This window comes from Chelmon rostratus, chromosome 13, assembly GCF_017976325.1.
Source record: "Chelmon rostratus isolate fCheRos1 chromosome 13, fCheRos1.pri, whole genome shotgun sequence".
Classification (NCBI taxonomy): Eukaryota; Metazoa; Chordata; class Actinopteri; order Chaetodontiformes; family Chaetodontidae; genus Chelmon; species Chelmon rostratus.
The window spans coordinates 24,677,779-24,701,198 of record NC_055670.1 but is presented as its reverse complement, the minus strand read 5'-3'; the positions used below and the strand labels follow the sequence as shown (position 1 = coordinate 24,701,198).

At 43.2% G+C, this 23,420-nt stretch overlaps 2 protein-coding genes across 14 annotated transcripts in view; both read left to right on the top strand.

Moving 5' to 3' along the window:
* clasp1a (cytoplasmic linker associated protein 1a) overlaps window positions 1-11,486 on the top strand; it is a 78,867-nt gene extending 67,381 nt beyond the window's left edge. For all 12 annotated transcript variants that reach the window (XM_041950756.1, XM_041950751.1, XM_041950753.1 and 9 more), the window contains 10 exons: window positions 685-834; window positions 1,026-1,132; window positions 2,529-2,676; window positions 3,257-3,503; window positions 4,099-4,155; window positions 4,888-5,078; window positions 5,303-5,431; window positions 6,557-6,763; window positions 7,303-7,419; window positions 8,905-11,486. In XM_041950756.1, coding sequence (XP_041806690.1) covers window positions 685-834; window positions 1,026-1,132; window positions 2,529-2,676; window positions 3,257-3,503; window positions 4,099-4,155; window positions 4,888-5,078; window positions 5,303-5,431; window positions 6,557-6,763; window positions 7,303-7,419; window positions 8,905-8,991 — 1,440 coding nt within the window. In that variant the 3' untranslated portion in view covers window positions 8,992-11,486. The remainder of the gene's footprint in view (window positions 1-684; window positions 835-1,025; window positions 1,133-2,528; window positions 2,677-3,256; window positions 3,504-4,098; window positions 4,156-4,887; window positions 5,079-5,302; window positions 5,432-6,556; window positions 6,764-7,302; window positions 7,420-8,904) is intronic.
* tfcp2l1 (transcription factor CP2-like 1) lies at window positions 11,482-23,099 on the top strand. Of its 2 annotated transcripts, XM_041950758.1 has the most exons (15): window positions 11,482-12,480; window positions 12,922-13,070; window positions 15,489-15,562; window positions 17,375-17,480; window positions 17,990-18,096; window positions 18,182-18,334; window positions 18,418-18,528; window positions 19,699-19,805; window positions 20,248-20,299; window positions 20,433-20,526; window positions 20,666-20,756; window positions 21,308-21,390; window positions 21,987-22,129; window positions 22,308-22,359; window positions 22,475-23,099. In XM_041950758.1, the coding sequence occupies exons 1-15, from the start codon at window positions 12,422-12,424 to the stop codon at window positions 22,510-22,512; spliced, it is 1,419 nt and encodes a 472-aa protein (XP_041806692.1). In that variant the 5' UTR covers window positions 11,482-12,421; the 3' UTR covers window positions 22,513-23,099. The 2 variants fall into 2 exon arrangements, with proteins under 2 accessions (XP_041806692.1, XP_041806691.1); XM_041950757.1 differs by lacking the exons at window positions 11,482-12,480; window positions 12,922-13,070; window positions 15,489-15,562 and adding an exon at window positions 15,647-15,735.
* Window positions 23,100-23,420: the final 321 nt, after the last annotated feature.

Below are 23,420 nucleotides of genomic sequence, written 5' to 3'. Positions count from 1 at the left end.
GTAGGCCAACGCTAACTAATTAGCTCCCATTGCAACATTATATTTCACATTTGCATCATGTTTCTAAATGTATGCATGCTAAAAAAAACAAAACAAGAAAGTGTCCTTCAAATGTGAAACACTTTAAGCCAATTTCGCCTTTAGTTTATGTCTTAATACAGTTTAATACTTTCTGATGAGCCAAATCTTCACCTTGGTCTCATTAAATATCAACAAATACTTTCTACAGCCCACTTCCAGTTTGATCTGGACACACCTGCATGTTGCAACACTGAAACAGTGTCCATGTTGTTGAATAGTTGTGGACGTCATTAGTTTTTTCCACTGAATGCAGCTTTGAACACTCACCTTCAACAGTTTCTTTCTACAGGCTTTATGCAGATGTTATTCTACCAAGAAATGCACTGTGGAGCTGAAAAGCTGGTTTCCATGGTTTCAGAATAGTTTGGACCTTTAACCTTTGCATCAGATTGGTCTTCTGTAGTTTTATAGATGCTGATCATGTGGACAATTGTCAAATATCACAGCTTTAAAATACATTAATAACAATAATACAACAATTGAAAATTCAGTCACATCTCCACACATGATTAAGGTGCTTCTGAAACCACGGAAACCACCTACTCTTTCTAAACTGTTTGCATCCTCCATCCTAACCTACAATTTGTACTTCACCACCTCCAGGCCGCCCAGGTGGTGCTGATCGCTCTGTTTGAGCTCAACACCCCAGAGTTCACCATGCTGCTGGGAGCTCTGCCCAAAACCTTCCAGGACGGAGCCACCAAACTTCTGCACAACCACCTGAAGAACTCCAGCAACACCAGCAGCAGTGTGGTAAGTCAGATGAAACGCCGCCGTCTTTGATGCTAGTCGTACAGAAGCCTGGCTCGGATGAAAGTCTGTGTGCCAACCCTCAAATGGTGGCCAGACAGTAGTAAACCCCTGCCAGGCGATCATAGATCAGAGGAACCATCAGACTGCAGCGTTGCCACATTTAGATTCATCATTGTTTCCATGCCTTCCAGGGATCTCCGAGCAACACCATTGGTCGGACGCCGCAGCGTCACACCCCCAGCAGAACCAGCCCTCTCACCTCCCCAACAAACTGTTCCCACGGAGGACTATCGCCAAGGTAGCTAATCACCGACCTGTTCTGAAAGTGTTATCTGCAGCACATTTCCTGTCCAAGTGCTTGGCTCTGGTTTAACCTTGTGGCTACCGCTGCTGTTGCCGCCTTTTATAGTTGAACTAACGCACCGCCTGACAGGCGCGTTGGTAGGAGCGTGACAACGAGTGAGTTGCTCAGAGAGGTTAAAGCACATCCTTTCCCTGAACATTTTCAGGTAGAAATAAAGAAGCTTTGTTTTCTGCAGATCAAACACCTCTTACCCACGCAGCTAATAAAAGATTTACTGCCTCAGACTCAATTGGTGCTGTAAAACATTTGATAACAGGCTCTTTGATGTTGTTGCATATGAAGATGTTTCTATAAAGCAAAGAACAGGAGGAACATTGAAATTTTTGGCCTTTTTACTCGCTCCTGTGCTCGTGTAACGCTTCCTGTGACTCATCATTTCAGTTCCTTCAAATAGAGTTTAATTCTGAGCAGCTCATTCACTTCAGGCACTGTACAGCCCTTTTCTCTGCAAGCAGAAACCCATAAACACAGATAATGGAGCTATTTAATACCCGAGTTGAACCTGAAGGACACTTGACGTTGAGATCTTTTGGCTAAAACATGAGGAAAATGCTCCCTCAGTCTTGATGGGAGGAATTTCATTTTACATGAAGCTGGCTTTGTGGGATTCTGCTACTTTCCAATAGTCTCCTCTAGATTAACACTTTCCCTTGACCTTAAAGCTCAGACTGGTTTCTTTTTGTCTTTTCTCTCTCTCTCTTTTTGCACTCGTGTTGTTTTTCTCTTTCTCCCCCTTCTCTTGTCCCGTCTTGTTGGTGATTTCCATCCTCCTTGCCTCACTCTCTCATCCCTGTCTGCGCATCCTTCCCTCCCGGCTGCGCTGTGGCAACAGTCGGTTATGGGGTTGGGGTGTCGACGGACTGTCAAAGCACCCCCCCGCCCCTCCTCCTCCTCCTCCGCCCCACTCCACCCCTGCTGCCCCCTCCCTAAGGGTCCTGCGCAGAGCATATTCACCCAGGTAATGAGGCGGGCTGAGACACAAAGGAGATTATTCCCTGAAGGAAGCCAGACCCTGATCCTTGTCCTTATCCACATTCCCTTTTTCAAAACCCAGCTGAGCGAATCTTTAAGTTTTCAGTTTCTCACTGAATGCATAAGACTCATCATCTCTAATCAGATGAAGAAATCATTTTACATTTCTTCAAAGGTGGCGTGTGTCCAATTCAAATAGATAAAATAGACCAAATTACTAATCTGTTGTGTGTGAAAAGCGCTGATGCTAAAGCATTTTGCATGCCGGCAACACAAATGCATGCCTGTGTATTTTCTTCAGGAATGCATTTTATATAAACCCAGTCTGTATTTATTTCTGTGTCTGTGTGTCCGGTAGCATGATGGAGTATGACACCGAGAACATGAACTCGGACGAGATCTACAGCTCGCTGCGTGGCGTCACCGAGGCCATCCAGAGCTTCAGCTACCGGAGCCAGGAGGACCTGAACGAGCCAATCAGACAGGACGGCAAGAGGGACGATGCTGTGAGTCGGAACATTTTCATCCAGCAGCGTTTTCCTGAATATTCCTGCTGCGTCGGTTTTTGAGTCGGAAGCCTCTGTCCGACATTGCAGGGCACCTCTTGCATCGTTTCTCTGCACCACTGTCACATTATATCATATTTTGGTTTTGATCACAATTCAAGCAGTTGTCTCTAAATGTAAATCTCAAAGGATTTTCTTGCTGTACTCATTCCTGCTGTTCATACTCAGCGCATCAGAAAGAGATGAGTATCACTGTCATTGTAACAGATGGGGACAAATCCACGCTTCAGAGCAAAAGCTTATTCCAAAGTGCATCTGAAGCTGTGACAGAGAAGCTGTGACTGCAATACTGCTGTCCATTAAACATGTGACGGATTTCAGCGTGCAGCAGTAGGCTAGCTTAACCAAGTTTCCTCCTTTGGGCCCCTCATGTGTCCCTTCCTCATGCATAACTGAGTCTAATATTCAGATTTCTTGTGTAAATGCATAGAAGTTCTGCTGTTTAAAGCTCATTTATGATCCTGTAGGTTTTGCATAGAACCATAATGACATTAATCCTCCCTCTTATTCTCTCTTACAGGCGGGAAGAGAAGGCATGGCGTCCTCTCCTGGCTCTGATGCCCGCCTGGGCCTGGACATGGTGGAAGGGGGTCGCACTGCCTTGGACAACAAGACCTCACTCCTCAACACGCCATCACCTCGCTCCTTCTCCGGGCCACGGAGCCGCGAGTTTGCGCCTTATGGCTACGGAGAAACCATCTGTACATACGACAAGAGCGCCCTGAAGGAGGCCGTGTTTGACGATGACGTGGAGCAGTTCCGAGACTGTGAGTTCATGCGATGGTGTGAAAAGTGACGGTGTGTTTCTGTAGCACTGGGCGATGGGATTATTGCAGCAGACAGCATGCAGTGTCTGATCAGGACAGTCAGACACACAGGGGGGTAGACTACAGCGAGACCTAATCTTTAAAATAAAGCTACAATAATTGCGGAAATGTAATGTTATAAAAAATAACAAAACAGCAGAATCAAAAACAAGATAATAACAAAAATTACAGTAGAAAGTGCTGCCCCTCCCTGCAGGGGGAACATGTGTCCAGTTGTTATATCTTTGTTTATGTGTGCTTTGAGCATCGGGCTAAAAAAGAAAGCTAAATGAAGTGAATGAAACAGGTGAGGAGTTGGTGTGGTGTGTGGCTGCCGCTGTTCATCGCAGTAATGTACAAACATATACAGCATTTTTTTTTTGCGGTATGTTTTCCACAAACGTGTTGTGAGTCTGCAGCTCCTCTGTTAGATACAGGCCGTGCGTCAGTTATCGTTGTCGTCATCGCATCCTTCTGCTCTGCACCCTCCCGTCTCCCCTCTGTCCCCACCTCCCCACCTCCACCTCCATCCCTCCTTAACCTCCCCCCTCTCCAGGCCGACGTCAGGAAAGTGGCGAAAACAAGATGACGCTCCCCAAGGTCTTTGCTCCTGGTAAAGATGCCTCCCCTGCCCGACTCTCTGAGAAACTGACTGACTGGACTGCACGACTGTCTGACTGATTTACTGACTCCGCCTTTACTCCACTCACCCATCCTGTGTGTTTGCATTATTCGCTCCACTCTCTCAACTCCCATCACCATTTTTTCATGCTAACCTGTGTGTTCACTAACTCAAACCTTCCCTGCATTTAGTGCAGAACCTGCCGGCAGGTTGATGCTTTTACTAACGTTCATTCTCCGTAATTAATGTGCCATTTGGGTGGTTATGTTAGTAGCTGTCTAATGAGAGAGTGGGACAGTGGGAGAGAGGGATGGTGAATCTGACACTTGCTAACATGCTGAACTCCACAACATTCAGTTATCAGCAGCCTTTTCCAGAGTTGCTGACTAACACATGTATGCAGACATTTGTTTTTAGTGCCTTGACTTCAGACTTGCATTGCATACCTAGCTGTTAACTTTGTTGTGCACTCAGAGATTTGTTTCTCACACAGAAAGCAATGCAGTGTCCATCTTGGCATGTCATGTCACTTTATATATTTTATTTAAGTGCATCTGTTTTGACATGGCAGACAGAATACAGGAGAATATTTAACATATATTGGAAATAGATGAATGAAGATTGATGCCAAATTCAATGACCAATTGAACCGAATTCTACTAAGTTTGGATTGTTTTTGGATCATAGCTAGATGTCAGCAGCTCTGTTTTTCATGTGTAACAGTCGGTCAGGACCACTCAGACCTGGTAGCGGACCTGCTTAAGGAACTGTCCAATCACAACGAGCGTTCTGAGGAGCGTAAAGGTGCCCTGGTGGAGCTTCTGAAGATCACGCGAGAGGACAGCCTGGCTGTGTGGGATGAACATTTCAAAACCATCCTCCTCCTCCTGCTGGAGACACTCGGGGATAAAGATGTACGTCGTCTATCTCTGAGTGTGTGTGTGTGTGCCTCTGTAGAGGTTTGCTCATTATCATATGATAAAACTGTGTAAATGTGTGTGTGATATTGTTTTCCACTGAGTTTAGCACACACCTGTTAGGATCAGTACATACGTGGAAATGTTCTGCAACGATTTGAGTATGAAAAATCAGGTTTTGTCAACTTTTAACTGGCTGCTCATGCCACTGCGTCCCCCAGCACACCATCCGAGCCCTCGCCCTGCGTGTGCTGAAAGAAATACTGAGGAACCAGCCGGCCCGCTTCAAGAACTACGCTGAGTTGACCATCATGAAGACTCTGGAGGCTCACAAAGACTCTCACAAGGAGGTACACAGCTTCATGTAAAACAAGGACAATACACTGCAATTTCAAAGCTGCTTTTTTCATTTGGGGGCAGCGAAACAAGCTGAACATTGACATACGGACGTTATGGATTATGTGTCAGCAAATCGTTGCCTGTTTGTACTTCTGGCAGACACAGAGCAACATTAGCATTCATTTGGAGCCGTGTTTTCACTCTCTTTTTAGCTCTGTTTTGGTCTCTACCAACTCCTGAGGGAAAAATCTGCCTCTTTAGCCTCTAAAGGCTCCACAGTGTTCACAGCCAGTTGCCAACTGTGAGCCGGAAAACCAAAACAATGAGCTAAAAGAGGCTAAATGGCTCAGTCGAGAGCTTGGTCACATGACTTACAGTCATCTGATCTATTATTGATATAAAAGAAAAGATTCAGCTTTAAATAGAGGAGTCTCTCAATAAGTTACTTTCAAAGTACTTTATTTATAAAGCTTTACTTACATACGTGTATTCTTTTTTTATAGAATATGTGTAGCACCACACCCATGCTAATATCTAATAAATACTATAATAACACCATATATGGCATGCCTCAGACAGTTCAAAAGGTTACTGACTGTTTGCTCACAGTACCATCATCATTAAGATAGTCTGGTTATCAATATGAGAGGAGTAATAATAGCTGAACACAATAACTCCTACCTTTGACCCTTCACTCAGGAACACACACTGAGGGTTACTTAGAGAGAAATCCTCCTACCAGGACGGTCAGGTGTGCAGCGGGTACACAGAGTGGGTAAACAAAGATCAGATGTTGATAACAAATTGGAAATACACCAAATAGACAGAGATAGACTCCCCTGTGATGACACATCCAGATCAATAGTAATGCACAGTTTGGGACAAGGATTCAGGTGTTCATCCGGAAAACAAATTGAACTAATCCATCAAAAATACAACATCCGAAATGATATATTCTGTGTTTTAGTCATTTTCCTGCAGAGAAATTGCTTTAGATATTTAATTCCATTCAGAGGTTTCTATAAGGAATTCTCTGTGATGGAATATGCCCGCTGATCAATTCTTCAAACGCCATCTTTCTGTCTTTCTGTCCACACGTTGTTGATCTTAACGTTTGTGCATTCGTGTGCTTTTAGGTGGTGCGTGCAGCCGAGGAGGCGGCGTCCACCCTGGCCGGCTCCATCCACCCCGAGCAGTGCATCAAGGTGCTGTGCCCTATCGTGCAGACGGCCGACTACCCCATCAACCTGGCTGCCATCAAGATGCAAACCAAAGTCATTGAACGCATCACCAAGGACTCCTTACTGCAGCTGCTGCCCGACATCATCCCTGGACTCCTGCAGGTCTGAGGCTAAAAGCTGTTAGTTCAGACGCAGCAAGAGTTTTCAAACAAGTACACGTTTGCATTGTTATATCAACGCATTTTAAAGGATTACAGATGGAATGAATTTGAATTTAGTTCTATTAGTTGCTCAAAAAACCCTGAAATTGTCTTCTCTTTAGTTGTGATTGGACACTCACAGCCTCAGAATTTTATAAAACTTGCAAATAAAAACATACTTTTAAGAAATTTGAATAAACATAGCTTGCTAGACAACACTGTTAAATGCTGGTCCTGATTCTTTTGGATTAAATAACGCAGAAGCAGGCTGTCAGGCAGCAGACAGAGCAGAAACATCCCTGTCGGCTCCAGAAAGGCTTATTTGGACAATGTTCATATTTGGACACTGGGAATTATTTGCCTTATTTGTCCCTGGAAATGTTTGCGTGTACTCTGCACTCTTTGCGACTCCTCCCACGTTCCTGCTGACCCCTCGTGTGTGTGTGTGTGCGTGCATGTTGGTATGCGTGTGGTGCCTGATGCTGCCTTGTCTCTCTGCAGGGCTATGACAACACAGAGAGCAGCGTTCGCAAGGCCAGCGTGTTCTGTCTGGTGGCTATCTACTCCGTGATTGGCGAGGATCTCAAACCCCACCTGGCACAGCTCACGGGCAGCAAGGTACTGCGTTCACACACACACACACACACACACACACACACACACACTTCTTCAACAGACGCAGAGCCTTATCATCTTCCCATGTTGTTATTTCTAAGCAGGTTTCAACCGGTTGTCCAATTATAAAGCTCGGGGTCATATTTGCCCTATTTCCACGACATGTGTCCTTGGGTTATGTAAGGGTTGAGGTCTGAGGGTCAGGTTCACCTGAATGGAGGGACCCTCTCCTAACCACCCCTGCCCTCCACTTATGACCACATTATGATCACAGATGGTCCTGTGTTTTCTCGTCTGTTGACATAAGGAAGCATATTTCCAGTGATTTAGACCGTTCAAGCAGCTCTTGAGGTTGATTAATTCAGTCATTTAGGACGATCCGTGACGAGCTTCTGCTGAACAAGTGCTAGAAAGCTCAAATCTGAGATGTGACCAACAGTTCCGGCAAATTATCAGCATGCAGCGTTTAAGGCATCCTGAGTCTTTCTGTGTGATTTACATCCCAGTTTTGCCAAATAGCTTTAATCTGTCTTATTTTCATTCTTGTTGTGGCAGTTTACTGGAACATGTAGTTGCTTTGATTGAACCTTTGTCTTAAAACATTTGATCAGAAAAACAGACGATTTGTTTGAGAAACTTTAATTTACATTAATTTTCAACAAAGAAGAGAGAAGTAAGAAGAAGTAAAAACAAGCCTAATTTTCTTCTTTCCTCTCCTGTGAAGCATCTCACGACCCCTCAGATTTATGCTCACAACTGGTAGATACAGGAAACTTGTGACATGAGGAGGGAGAAGTATCGGTTCGGTTTGTTCTGCAAATTTAAACTGAATTTCGAGAAAATCGGCAAAAGAAAATGTGAATGAATTCTCGTTTCCGTTCACCGCTGTTATGTGATTATTACGAGTTTTACTCATTGATAGAAGCAGCAGACGGCACCAATTCTCCGGTCAGAAAACCATTATACGACTGCAGAAGGAGAGAAGGGGGCGCAACAAAATGAAAAGGGCGGCAGTCGAACCTCAAACTGTGGAAAGAAATGTAGACACATGGTGGAAACACGACATTTCTGTTTGTGTTAATGTATTAATGTGTGGAAGGTTCCATCAGATCTGTGTGGAGGCGTCAGAACTTATTTTAAAAAGGTGTTTCCAGCTTCAGAAAAAGGCCAAAAACCAACTAAAGAGAGCGGATAAAGTTGTTTTATTTATTTATTTGTTTTAATTTTGCCCTTTCAATCAAACTTCTGTAATGTGATACTTAAAAATACACATATGTTGATGGAAACAGTTATAAAGTTGCCAAAATGTTCAGGAACCACTGGTGAACATGAGTTTTGCTCGATAAACAGGAAGTCTTGCCTCTTCAAAATAAAGGTTTCTTAAAGAATCAAAGTATGAAGACCTGACAGTGCCGTCAGATGTGATGCTGCTACTCAACATACAAAATATTACACACGAGATTCTCTCTTGTCTTTGCCTGTTTGCAGATGAAGTTGCTGAATCTGTACATCAAGCGAGCTCAGACGACCAACAGCAATAGCAGCAGCTCCTCGGACGTCTCGTCTCACAGTTAATGGAGGGAGGCTTCGTTTGGAAGCTCTGCGGGTGGATGCCGGTGGAGGATTTCCAGAGCAGACTTCTCCGTCTCTGAGCTTCCCCTCCTTCTCATCATTACTGCGCTTTTCTCCTGATCCCAACCACCTGCTGTTCAGTTCCTCCTTCCCGCCTTCGCTCCTGAAACTTTTGAATGTAACTGGGGATCGGTTTTAGACTCGTGGGGAGGGAATCGACACGTTTGGAGTTTTTGGATGTAGGAAATGCACTTTCTCTTCCTCCTCGGTCCCCACATCCTCCACGCCGCCTTCAGTCACAGGAGGCCCGTTTCTCCTTCAGCCCCTGATCTGATAGAATAAGGAGTTCATACATGATGCTGTGAAATATTCATCATCAGAGTGGAGGAAATGTTATTTCTGTCAAACCGACTGCAGTTTTGGGGTGAAGTGTCATTTGGCTGGCCCAGTGATGGTAATGAATCTATAGGTTTTGGGATAAATTCTGCATAAAAACCAAATATTGTAAGAAAAAACGAAAAGTAAGGGAACAATTTGACAGAAAAAAAATACTGTTTGAGCCTTTTTAGTTAATGTTTTAAGTTTATTGATCATGGCACATGGGAGCCTGTGCATTGATTGCAGTATTTATGCTAATTTCTAATGAAGAGTGGCTTAATCAATTGAACTCCCCTTTCACTAAAACAGTGTTACACTCAACAAGATATCAGTTGCCAAACTAATTGACAATCCTTCAAATTTGTGCAGGAAGATAAAATCACTTAAGCTGCACAATTAAAGTCTGAATCTGTCTTGAAATTCACAATCAGAGCGTAGAAGTTGAGCCTGTTTTTTTCACTCTGAACGTTTTTGTTCAACGTGCTTCCACAAACGGCCGCCTGCCGGTTGCCAGTTTGTGGCGTCTTACCTGTAAATCGGAGGCGAGCGACTCCTTTGTAAATACTGCAGATGTTTTCCCCGCTTGGAGCTGGGAGCGAGATCAGTGACGCGAGACAGAAAAGACGTTACCAGGCCTTATTCACTTCACACACACACACACACACACACGCGTTTGTCCACTGGGACTGTGGAGAGTGAATGGGATGTACAGCACTGTAACTCTTGGCTCTCAAAAAATGTGAATCTGCAGGAGGACGGACCCTGGCAGTGTTCTCGACCTGTGACGATGCAAATACAGTATTAGTCGTTTCCTCTCATCTCCTTCAGTTCCCCCTCACGTAACCACAGCTTCTGCAATAACCGTGAATCCACAAATAAAAGGTATTTTGTACATACACTTTTTGACCACTGCTTCGCAAGATTTCACATAAAATCAACGGGGGAAAAAAAAAGAAAAAGTGAACAGGTCGAATATCTCACTTTTTTGCACGTTAGCAAAAATAGCTTGCATGTAACCTGCAGCACACATCGACTCTGTGCTGTTTTGACGGGCCCAGGTTTTCGGCTGTTAAAGTGCACTTGTAACATCATCGGATTACTCATCTCTGATTTAAAGTTTCAGTGGAGGAGCTGGTCTCGTTAGCCAGGCTCATACGGAAAAGGTACAAATGTGACCAAAACCATGCGTTTGTTATATCCAAGCATCCAGGAGGGGGAGTGAGAAGTCACACCTCTGGGCACGGCTGTGTGTTTTTTCTATTTCAGTGTTAAGTTTGAGGTATCGAGAAGCTTTAAAATGTTTGATTCCTCTTTAAGTTTATGAGTTCTCGATTCACCCCAAAGAGATAGTTGTCACTACTGGGTGTGATTTGGTTCATCGTGGTACAGTTAATCTACTGTAGGAAGAGATCAGACTCGTGTTCCTTTTTAATTTCTGTTATCTCGTTTGCTAAATTCTAGCAAATTAATAATAATAATAATAAAAGTGTTCCTAACGTCACCTGGGGACAACCTGAGTCCTTGGATGGACGCAGTTTTATCTGAGTGGTGTTTTCATTGAGGGAATCCGCTGAGAATGGGCCAATTGTGGTTATTTAAGTAAATGAATGTACAGCCTTTTCATGTGTTATAATTAGCTTTTTAAGTATTGGTACTGAACATGATTTCAGCAACATGCAGCCCTGTACACGCTGTAACATGCCTGACTGCACTCTACCTTACTGTTCTCCTGAACTGCTTCAGCTCTGTCAGACACTGATGAGCCTCCTCTGGGGCTCATTGGGTTTTACCTTCTCTCAAATTAAAGCAAATCTGCATTCTGCACATAAGGATGAGTCCACCAATCGAACTGCTGGTCGCTGTCACATGACTGGTCCTAGAAACAAACAAGATGGTATTCCTTGCAAACTGTTCACTATGCATGTTCTACAGTACACTGTCTTTCTTTTGTCTCAATCGGTCATGTAATATTCATACCTGTATTTATATATTTTATTTTATTTTATTTTGTTCTCATGATAAACTGTACAGAAGTTTTTTTTTGTTTACTTCCACCTGTGATAGATTTGCAACAATGTAAAGAAATTGTTTGCTCTAGAAATAAACAGAATAAGACCTGATCTGGGCGTCACATGTCACAGTTGCTAACAAGATGTTTAATCTCATGTTGGATTTCAAGGGTCAGTCAAGTCTTCACCTTTTTCTTCCCCCCGCAGGTTGGACCTTGTTCCGTGACTTCCACAGGGGTACTGGCTGCAGTGTTGCCCAGTTCATCCATTTACGAGCACATGCATCCAAGCGCTGAGGTGTGCTTAGCTGCTCTGTATAAACATTAACCTGAGCGGACTGTCAGATGACCTGCTCCTAATCTCAGGTCCTTTTCAGAATAGAGACCGGACAGCGGCCGCAAGGGTTCGAGCTCATCCCACTTAGTTTGGGAGCTTGAATTGAAACATGCATGCTGGATTTAAACTGTCTGGTGTAAAGCAAGATTTCACCAGTGGTGTGTTTCATTTAGCATCCACAGCAGTCCCTCCATCACTATTTTTATATTACTATTCTCTATTAACTATTCTGAAGCTCTTCCACGGCTGATCTCTGACCTGCGGTCAAAGATAATCATGCCTACTCACATTCATTTGAAGACTACTTGCCTTTCTCTGTGCTCCCCAAAACCTGTGGCCGTTCTCATGTTTGTTTTCCAAAATTCACCTCCAAACATCATTACACTAAGTGAGTTTAAAGTCTAGCTTTAGGGCCACGCTGTTGGCAGTGTCAACAACTGGGCAAGTGAAGCCGCTATTAATGCATCAACCCAGCTAGACATTGGTAGTGGGAGGGGTGCCGGCACACTCCGCCTCTCAAAGGTCGTCCAAGGTATGCTAATGGGAGTCTGATGACATCACCGGGACGATATAAGAGGCAGGCAACCGGGTTTGGCCGCAAACCTCTCTGAGCTGTAATCTGAGGAAACCAGAAGGCGCGAAACTAGCTCCGTCTGCCTCCACGTCTCCCCTGTGGTCCTGGGATACAAGAGGACACCGCACTGGAAAATATGCTGTTCTGCCATTCCCAGCCTGAGTCCTACCACCAGCACTCTGCTAGTTACATTAGGTAAAGCACAAGCTTCAGAAACGGGACGATTGCAGGCGCTTGCATCTGGGAAAGGTTATATCTACAGCAGGTTAAATCAAAGTGTCAGTGCAAAGCAGTGATATATGAAGAGATCTAGAAGTGCTTTTATGAGTTGAAATTTATTGTTTTAAAATGTGCAGATTTGCAGTAATTCTGCCTCCAGGAGCACATTTCTGTATTTTATTACTCACATTAAATTGCATGTGAAATTCTTATTTCTATTTTAAAGGAGCATTGCATTCAAACTCCACATTTCAAACGTCGACTACTTTTTCTCTGCTTCTCTGATGAGTGACATGTATTTTCAAAGGTCAACCTCTTGCACCTTCGTCCCTGTGATTAAATGATTAGATGAAACAGGATGATCACCTTTGTCGTCCACATGCTCAGCCCCTCTTCTTTCCTTCTGGTCTCTTTCAGAGAGGCCTTGGCACCTTTCTTGAAGAACGAAGAAGCGAGGCTTATGGCTGAAAATGGTGCCAGGAGGCCCCCGTTCCAGTACATTCTGTGTGCAGCCACCTCGCCGGCTGTGAAGCAGCAGGAGGAGAGTCTCACTTATCTCAACCAAGGTAGCTATCAGTCCTGTCAGTTCACTGTCCACATTGACTAAATGGACCGGAGCTCATTTTGTCACATGTCGTCCCAGCAGTGGCAGGATTAGATTAACACAATGAAAAGCCAAAAACCAGGACTGCAACAAGATGACAAAATCTGGAGCTGCACAAACAGCAGATTGCTGGCCAGATGAGCTTCGGCAGAATAAAGAATGAGCCCGATTTCTTTTACCTGCAGAGATTTCTTTTGCTAAAGCTCTTAGAGTCGCAGCTCTGGATTTCAGGTCTTTATGATTTCAGAAGTCTAAACTGTCTGGTTCTATGGAGGCAAAGAAAGGCCATAATTATTGACATTTTTATAATTACTCAATTATTATGAATTAAGCTGCTTATTATTTTCTTGATTTATCATTCAGTTGGTGAAGTGTTAAAAGAAAAAAATGGGATTCACAGTTTCTCAAAATAACGTCTTCAGTTTGATTGTAACAACCTAAACATCAAAAATCATCACATTTGAGAAGCTGGAAGCAGATGTTTGGCATATTTCATTAAAAAAACAACTAATCGGTTATCAAATAAAGTAGATTTACTCTGTTGATTGACTAATTGTTGCAGGTCTAAATTTAATCACTACTGAATACTTAATATTGAAATAAAAATCTACAGCTCTGAAACCAGAAAGCGTGGTTTGAATTCTCAATGGTGCCGGTTCTTTTGGCTTCACAGAATCTGAAAATTGCAGTGTTGGAGGTTTCCGGTCACTCGTCTGAACTTTTCTTTCTCGGATCATGTGACCGTCAGGACACGACCTGATAGGACGGAGGTCTGACTGATTCCATTTAGGCTCGATCAATGATCCTCGCGGAGGTCTTTGATTTTAACTTTCCAGTTCGGACAGATGAATTTGAAAGTAAAATATTTCAATGCCATGAAGTCAGAAGTATTTAAATGTTAACATTATTTGGTAATTACAGTATTTTTACATATTATGGTGTCTAAATTACTAATGTACAAAAACGTTTGGAATTGGTCCAGCCTCAGCTGGCAGAAAATAGGCTGTGATGTAATCAATCAGGGCAACTGCACCCGTCAAAGTACGTCCAGGAAACAGGACAGATTCAGGTTCTTATACTGCATACTAAAGTGTCTGACAGCATCATGGCACAGACCCATACAGAGATACTCTCTTCAAAGCCACCAGACTCCACTGACGGAAACAGTAATTTTACTTTGTTCAAAATAAAGAAAGCTCACTGAAACAGTCTTGGTTAGTCTTTCCACTATTCCAACAATAACCAACTTTTTTCCTGCTGACAGCTCGCGGCGAGCTCTCACTCAAAGCGGCCACACCCAACATTTTTACTTTAAGTCTTAATATGATTTAAACGAGCGAGTTACAGTTGTCATGAGCAGGGAAGTTGGCGACAGAGACCAAAGCTGTTTTTTTTTTTTTTTTTTTGCCAGGTGGTAAATTTGTTTATTTCTGCTGTAAATTTTGGTATTTTAATATGGAAGTCTATGGGGATTGACTCTCTTTTGGAAGCAGCCTCGAGTGGCCATTTGAGGAACTGCAGGTTTTGGCGCTTCTTTATTCAGGTGCCGCTTGGTTATAAAATTGCTTAAAAATGAAAATGATTATGGCCTTTGTTGCTTCCATAGCTTTCTGTGTTCGGCAGACAGTTGTTAACAGCCGGTGTAAACTAGGCTGTCTGGGACTAAAAGCCTTTGAGACTTTTAAATTATGAATTTATTTAAATCACTGTGCTATTTGAAAGTCATTATTGATATATCTGTGCAACATGAGCTCCTACATGTGTTAATTTGTCTTGACTTTTATCTCCTCATCTAATTGACCCTCTTTCTGTTTCTTCTCTGTCTGTTCTCTTTCCCTCTTCTTCTTCTTCTTCTTCTTCTTCTTCTTCACATCACTCTCTCCACTTCTGATTGTTTCCGTCTCTCTTGTTGAACAGTGATATATTTTTTATTTGTGCTTTATGTTTCTACCAGTTTGCCCTGCTTATCTGCTCTACAGTAATTTGGTTGGAGTAAAAACAAAAATGAAAGTAAGCTTGCTGTAGCATGCAAATCCTGGCCAACGACTACGCTGCCGTGTAAAGATGGCACGTATTGATTAGATGTTAATTGCCATCAGGGTCCACAGCTTAGTTTCATCTCTATACTGAAGAAGCTCTGATAGTTTAACAGTGGCCCTCAGTGGCTATTTTAATTCTATTTTCTTGTTATATTAAAGTTAATGTATCGTATTTGATCAGGATGGAGATACATAAACGTTTTCTAGCGGCTGGCCTTCATATCTGGCTTAAACAGTTTCTAATTTAATTCAATCTCTATCTCCACTGCCCCTCTTTTCTGATTGACTGATTTCACATTTTTCAATTTTAATCAGGTTTTTTTTAATGTTTTAAAATGTAGGTCAGTCCTACGAAATCCGTATGCTTAACAGAAAACTAGTGGAGTATACAGATATAAGCAGCAAATATGTAAAGGTAGGTGTAAGGTATTGTGTTTTCTGTTGTTTTTGCTGTCTGTTTTTTGACCTTCAGTGACCTCTTCCTCTTTCTTCTCCTATCTGTTTTTATGTATGCATTTCGTGGTTTGTCACAGGTCCCTCGACCCTCCCTTCCACTTCAGGGGTGGGGTGTCGACCTTGGAGAGCTTGGTACTATCACCCAAACTTACCTTTCCTCTTTCCTGAACTTCACAAAAACTCATCTTCCCTTCACGTGTTCACCACACACACACACACACTCTATATGATTCACCCGAACGAGCCAATCTGCTTCACTTCCTGCACTGCTGGGATTTTTTTCAGAAAGACTTGTGCATCTTGACCTGATTACAACATTTTCTTTCTTTAACTGACATTTTAAAAACGAGGTGATATATTCCTGATGCCACGACTTTCTGAATCAAACCCGTTAGCAGCCCATCATTTCTGCCGTGCCAGTTTCATTTCCAGCACGCAAGTCGACTAAATTCCAGACGCGAGTACAAAATGACTCTATTTATTGCAAAGACGCTCATCGACACGCTCACCGAAGAGTAAAGAGAGGTCATATTATTTCATTTCTGTGTGAGTGCATCCACTTGACATGTCTGTATCGTCAGGCTGCCGTCCCTCGACCGTAATGTCGCATCCTAGAAACACGAGAATGGGACAGGTGGCATCTATGCAAACACATGACGCGCCGGGTTCACGGCTCTTTGAGTTCTGGTGCTCAGTCATGCATGAGCCTCCCTTATAAATATCCCCGTGGTTCATGTTTCTACAGGTGCTTAATTCAGTTTGTTAAACTTTGATAGAATCCTTCAGTAGACCCTCGCTGCCTCTTAAACACCACCACACATCCTCAGTTTGTAACGAAGGCTTCCTGTTAAAAATGGCGGCTCTCAAACCCAACGCAACCCAGATGATGTCATCAGGGGTATTTTCATGACTAATTAAATCCTAATCTCTGAGAAGGGACGCTATTATTACCAATAAGCTCAAAGCAGCAGCTGTTGCTCTGCAGGTGACAGAATTAACACCGTCTTTGTTCAGGGTTCCCACATGAACCCAAAACTACCTCAAGTTTGCCAGCTTGGTGGTAACAAACATAATTCTTCTGAGCTTTGGAAAATTAATGGATGGAACCAAAAGCATTTTCTGGTTTTTAACTTTTTTCATCAACCTGACATGATCATTAGTTCTCAGTAGTTTCTCGCACCCCCAAATTTTATATGCTTGAGCATCACCAAAAAGTCTTTAAAGGTCCTATAAAATGGCATCAATGCTTCCTTACTGTGCTGCATTTCCTGTTTAAACTGCTCAGCCAATGGTCTTAAGGCTGTGTGGAAATGTAGATAAAGGTAGAAAGTTTGGCTTGATGAAAATTTTTTAATGATTTTATCAAGTGGAGTTTTTGAACGCATCATGAGTGTTTTTCAGGAACTAGCAGCTTTCTGGGAAGCTCAAATGTCCATTTCATGGGATCTTTAAATTTCTTGTCCAGGTGAATGTGGGAGCTGCATCTCACAGGTCACATGTGCATGTAGCTCATTGGCAGTGGGTCATTTTCCCTCTGGAGACACAGTGTGCACATGCCCTTTTTAAGAATGTGTGACGGGTAGGAATGGAGATGAAATTCGATGTGAATTTCCACCTCCTCACCCTGATGAAACTGTCTGAGTATGTCTTCATGAATAAAATGAGAGGAGCCTTTTCGCACCGTGCCCAACAGTCCAGCTGTTCGGCTCTGTGCGAGCTGCCCCGCTCGGGCTGTTCTCCGGCCTAAACGCCTGATCCTGCCTGTTCGCAGAGCATCGTGCGCGTGGTGTTTCATGACCGTCGACTGCAGTATATGGAGCACCAGCAGCTGGAGGGATGGAGGTGGAACAGACCTGGGGACCGGATCCTGGATATAGGTGAGTTTACTGTACTAACATAGACCTGAGTTCACTGATGGGACGGGAATCGAAGATCTCTGACTTCCTCAGGCTTCATGATGTGTGTTTTAATATAAAAGTGAGCACCAAGAGGCCCTTGAGGAAGGTATTTATCTGCATACTGTCACTGTAGCGATTACTTACTGACAGTACAAGACTAATGCTGTTCTGGAACACAATCCATGCATGCTCACACTCTAACACAAAATTCATGACTAAATAAATAACAACATGCTGATGGGCCTCCCATGGGGAGCATGAATGTCTGTGCCAAACTTCATGCCAATTCATCCAATAGTCATTGAGATGTTTCAGTCCAGACTGACTGGCCAGCAAACATCCATAATGCCACGCCGGGAGAAAATGAAAACCTAGTGAAAATCTGTTCCTGCCAACCTCAAACCAGACAGAAGAGCACAGACAAAACCGAACACGTAGAAAAGTGTGTTTTCAACTCGGAGCTCATCGCTCATACTCATTTCTTGCAGATATCCCGCTGTCAGTGGGGATACAGGAGCCCCGTTCACACCCTCTGCACCTCAACACCATTGAGTTCCTCTGGGATCCCGTGAAGAACGCCTCTGTTTTCATCCAGGTACAGCTAGATTCTGTTCAAAATGTCTGCAGGACTTGTTCATGCATGCTGTACTTGGCGGGCCGACCCTCTTTCGTCTTCTCAGGTCAACTGCATCAGCACCGAGTTCACCCCCAGGAAGCACGGTGGGGAGAAAGGAGTTCCCTTTCGCATCCAGGTGGACTCTTTCACCACCAACGAGCACGGGGAATACATGGAGCACGTCCACTCTTCCAGCTGCCAGGTCAAAGTCTTCAAGGTAAGAAAGTCGCCATGAGCTTCCTGCTTACCTGCCCGCTGTGCTGTGCAACTTCACTCAATGAATGTCTGTTTTTTTTAAAGCCTAAAGGAGCTGATCGCAAACTGAAGACAGACAGGGAGAAGATTGATAAAAAGGTCCTTCAGGACAGAGACAAGTATCAGCCGTCCCACGAGTCCACCCTGCTGAAAGAGGTGAGGCGTGCCGCTCTCGCTCTGCAGCCACGTTACGCAACAGAGCACACCTGAGAGGAGCCTCGGCTTTCAGGTCGCTGTTTATTGATCCCACGGCAGTAAATTCTTGTGTCATCTGGAAATTTATCTAATCTCATCGGCACTGAAGCACTTCAGTCACTGTGCCTCACCTGCCCGTCAGTCGCAGCATGTTTTAAAGCTGTACTACATCAGCGTTAATATGAGCTTTGTGTGTTATGAGGTTATGAGTCAGTCTTTTGAAAGTCTCTGTCAATGATTGAGACTGTGAGTGACTCTGCAGTTTCCGCTTTAGTGTTAATCTGGTTTGCCATTCATGTGGATAAAAAGCAAACATGCACTGTATGTTCGTGGTGTGATCACTAAACACTTAGATCCTTTACATGAGGTGAAAAATACAATGATTCCACTGTGCAGAAATACTAAATAAAGAGTGTTCCAGTATTATTGGCCCAAATATTATTTTATTATCATTATTATTATTATTGGTTGATTTATATAAAAGCAATATTGTAGCTGGTTGAGGTGGATTTAACTACCTTACATAATGTTATATCCTACAGTGGATCATGTTTTAGAAACTGATCGTACGTGCTGCATGTGAAATATTAATGCGTAACTGTCAGTCAGTAACTATACTTGTCAGATACATGACAATAACTGTGCAATACTTGAGTAAATGTACTTAGTTACTTTCCATCACAGCTGAAAATAGTGAAATGAAGTGACAGCGTTTCCTCGTTGGTCTAAAAATCAAGTCAATCAATGGAAACACTGGCACACCGCAGGTATCTTACCTTGTAGATGGTAATGTTTTGGCAAAGGTGTTAGCAAACCGCTGCCTATTCACACATCAAGCAAACTTTGAGCAACATTAGCATTCTCTGTTTTGGTCTCCACCAACCTTTCACCAGCTAGTTGCTAACTCTGTCCCCAGGTTGTTTGATGCAGGCGGGTAGTTTACAGTTTGCAGCTAAAAGAGACGTTACACATTTGATCCATTTTTAATGTGAAGACACACATTTAGTGCAGCTTTGATATATTTTCAACTGTGAATTTTTGCTCCTGCAGCCTTTGTGCTAAGATAAATTTACTTCACCGGCTTGAATAATCAGGAAACACCTTCCTTCTTCTTCCTGTTTCCCTCTCAAGTGCTCTCCTTGGCCTGATGCCCTGAATCTCACCATCCACAGCGGCAGCAGCAGCACGCCATCACCCGTTTACCACAGCTCGCCCACTTCCTGTAGATTCACAGATGGGTGAGTCAGCATTCACAGCGAATGTCACCATTTTGATGTTCACTATGCAGCAACATTACTAATCTGGCTTAGTTGAGCTTTGTAGGAAAACTGTAGATTAACGTGGACTTTAAATTGAGCTAATTTTTGATGAGATTAATAAAGACTACAATGTAAAAATGCATTGAAGGTGGTTACTTTGCTTTGTTGGTATTTTCAGAGATGAAAAGGGTGTAAAAAACCTGTAAATTCTCCATCTAGGCCTGAGGTTGACCACAGCGCCGGTGGTGGAATACAAACAGTGGTCATAGCTCAGGCTGCTTTCCAGGAATACCCAACCTCCTCGACCTGTGCCTGATAAACAAAAAACAGGCTCTTTTTATCATGAGTGGACAGACAGATGTGTTTCATAGTAGAACAAACAAAATACTCAACCAATCACCCCAATCTGTTCTCTCTGTAGCAACTGTTCTCCAAACCAGCAAGAGGATCTGCTCATGCCCGGCTGCTCTGATGTAAGTAACGGAGAGCAGTGCAGAGTGAAAGTGTTAATGTGGCTCTCTTATTCCTTTTAGGCCATTATTTGGAGACAGTGGATGCTGTGCTGCTATACTCAATTCAAGGGCTCTTCTTGTTTTTGACATGTAGCACCTCCTGCCGTCGTCCTCGCCGCAGGACACTCTGCAGTGGCTGCACCGTCACAGGTTCTCGCCGTTCTCAAGGCTCTTCTCCAGCTTCTCAGGTAACGGGGGTCAAAACCACAACACGAGAGCAGAGAGAGAAGAGAGCAGGCACGTGGCTGAGTGGCTCACTGGGGACATATTTCCCTGAGTGTTTCAGAGCAGGAAGGAAGCAGAACGGATTTTCTGCTGTTGTTGCAGGTGCTGACCTGCTGAGGATGAGCAGGGACGACCTGATCCAGATCTGCGGCCCAGCAGACGGCATTCGCCTCTTTAACACCATGAAAGGAAGGTGAGCCATTAAAACGCACCTCTAAGCTCTCAGTCACATCAAAAGCAGACACAAAATACTGTAGGTGGCGCTAGAAGCAGGGCGATTCATGCAGTGGTTACTGTTGGTTTATGCTACACAGCGAGAGGAAACGCACATGCTTTGCATCTGTTGTTACTGTGAGTTCAAAGCATGAACCTAACGAGCAGCAGACAATGATACGAGTCCTCTGCAGACTTTATTTCTGCCTCTCAGGCTTCATACAGGCTGTCCTACCTTAATGATGAAGGACTGACTGCAACACAAAGGAATAACTGCAGACTTTCCTCGCCGTCGTCGTTTTTGCCTTTTTTGAAAAAGTGTTAATGCACTAAATGGGAGATGGAAACAGCTTTGCTGAACAAGTTCTGACGCAGTGAACGTAACTCACATAACGCTCTGTGTGGATTGTGACCACTTAAAAAAAAATACTAGTCCTTAATGCTTCTGCTAATTAATGTTTCACGTCATCAGTCATGTTTCTACGACTGCACGTTCCACCTGGTGCTACAGGCTCTGCTCACACTTTGCAGGTGCATTCAGCCCCGTCTGACCATCTATGTGTGTCAGCAGCAGGCCAGACATCAGCCTCCCATCAAGCCAGGGGGTGGAGAGAGTAAGTGCACATACTGTATCAAGTGATTCAGTGGCCACTTTATTAGGTACACCCGTACAATCTACTGTAATCCAATACAACAGCCGTGCTGAAACGTCTATCTTTACAGACTCATTATGCTGGAAATGTGGAATTTTAATGACATGTTTACTTAACACCTCGATGACACTTTAGGTGTCATAAAAGGCGACTTTATGGCAGGACAGTATTGGCGTGCATGAGATTGTACCTGTTCACACTGAGTGTAAATGTGCACTAACAATCAGTGAGATTAGGTAAGAAGAGTGACTGCAGCGTTTTTCAAATCAGTGTTTAATTTTGATTGTCACTATTCTGACCATATTCATCAACAACATGTCTCATGTTTAATTCAATGTTTAATGTTTTAAAGGGTTATTACATATTGTGGGGTATCTGGAATATAATGGGAAACCAAAGAGACCACAGACTTTCTCTGTGGGGGTTAAAATTTACAAATTGGTCACAATGGACAAAAAAAAAATTAATTTAATTTAATTTTGAGCAGAAAACCATCAATAAAACTCAGAGAAAATGAATAATGTAGTGGTGGACTGTCTCCTCTGTCGTCCCTGCAGTCTATCAAGCGCTGTACCTGGAGGAGCTGACGCTGTTGGACCTGTCTGAAAAGATCGCCATGCTGTACAGCATCGCTCCACAGCAAATTACACACATCTACAGACAAAACCCCAACGGGATCCACGTCTTAGTCTCCGACGAGGTACCCTTTCATCTCCTCTGTCAACCAGTGGCTCCTCATGCCTTTGAGCCATCTACACATGAGCATATTTAAGAGACCAAACACGGTTCTTGTTGTCAGCTCACATCTGTCCAGCTGCATACGTACGTTCAGGCGAGCTACAGGTGGAGATTCTGATCGCCCGATCTGTTTGTTTCAGATGGTGCAGAACTTCAGGGAGGAAACGAGCTTCGTCCTCAGCACCATACGGGGTAATTATCTCCAACCTTTACTTTCACATTTAAACATTCAGCATCCGTTGTACTGCGTCTTTGATTATTTGGAATTTGTGAATGATCTTTCACCGCTTTGTTTTGTGTTACCCAGATGAGAACACAGATGGCTTCCACGTTGTGTTGAAATGACCAACAGACACTCGTGAGGTTCAAAGTTTCACCGGTGGAATTGTACAGATTGTAAATAAATCCTTCTGGACTGCAATATGTGACATTTACTAAGAGTAGACTGCTGTTAAGCTTTTAGTTTTCTGTTGATTTTGTAGTTCTGTTCGGTTTAATTTTCCTGTTTTATTTGTATTTTTGTTAAGTTACTGATTCCTGTTTGATGCTTTGTAATTAGTGGTGACCAGTGCTGTGTTATCCCTTCACATGTGCATACATTTTTGGTTTAAACACGTATAAATGTAAGTTAATGACTCTGGTGATAATAAAGCAAAGTAAATGTCACACGTCATCATACAGACAAATAGAAAAGACAAATGAACAAAACTGTATTGTGTTGTTTGAATGTAGCACGTGTCCATTTCCTGCTTGTCCCAAACGTGAAATGCTGTGATGTAGATTATTGACTGCTTCTGTTGCATATGCTATACGGCCTATTTTCTTGATGAGGTGTAATGTTAAATCAGGTGAAAGTGAGATATTTATGCACATAGCTCGACTGTATGTTTAAACAGACACACTGTGTTGCAGTTTGGAAGATAATTTTGACTGCTGCGGCTCTATGATGAGTGTGTTTCACTCAAAATAAAGTACTCTGCACTGTTTTCTAGAGGTCCACAGCTTTTATTCTGGTGGATGAAAATGGCTGTTATCACAGATACGGTCTGATCATCTGTTCTATGCAAAAGCTGTGAATATAAATCAGCCTTCTGTTCTGTAGGCATGTTCAGTTTCACCCTGTTAATGGTGCCATCATGTGAGGGAATGTGTGTATTACCGGCACAGGAAAGTGCTGCTACTGGTGTCGGTCTAATAAGCAAGAGAGCTAATTTTTTCACATTTATTATGTTCGTCATCTGCTAATATCCCTT

What these genes read in the sequence shown, in the direction of transcription:
- tfcp2l1 (XM_041950758.1), top strand. Translation starts at nt 12,422, where the DNA reads ATGCTGTTCTGCCATTCCCAGCCTGAGTCCTACCACCAGCACTCTGCT. An exon ending in TCTCACTTATCTCAACCAAG is followed by an intron (nt 13,071 to 15,488) that starts GTAGCTATCAGT and finishes TTTAAAATGTAG; the next exon opens with GTCAGTCCTACGAAATCCGT. An exon ending in GCCAGGTCAAAGTCTTCAAG is followed by an intron (nt 18,335 to 18,417) that starts GTAAGAAAGTCG and finishes TTTTTTTTAAAG; the next exon opens with CCTAAAGGAGCTGATCGCAA.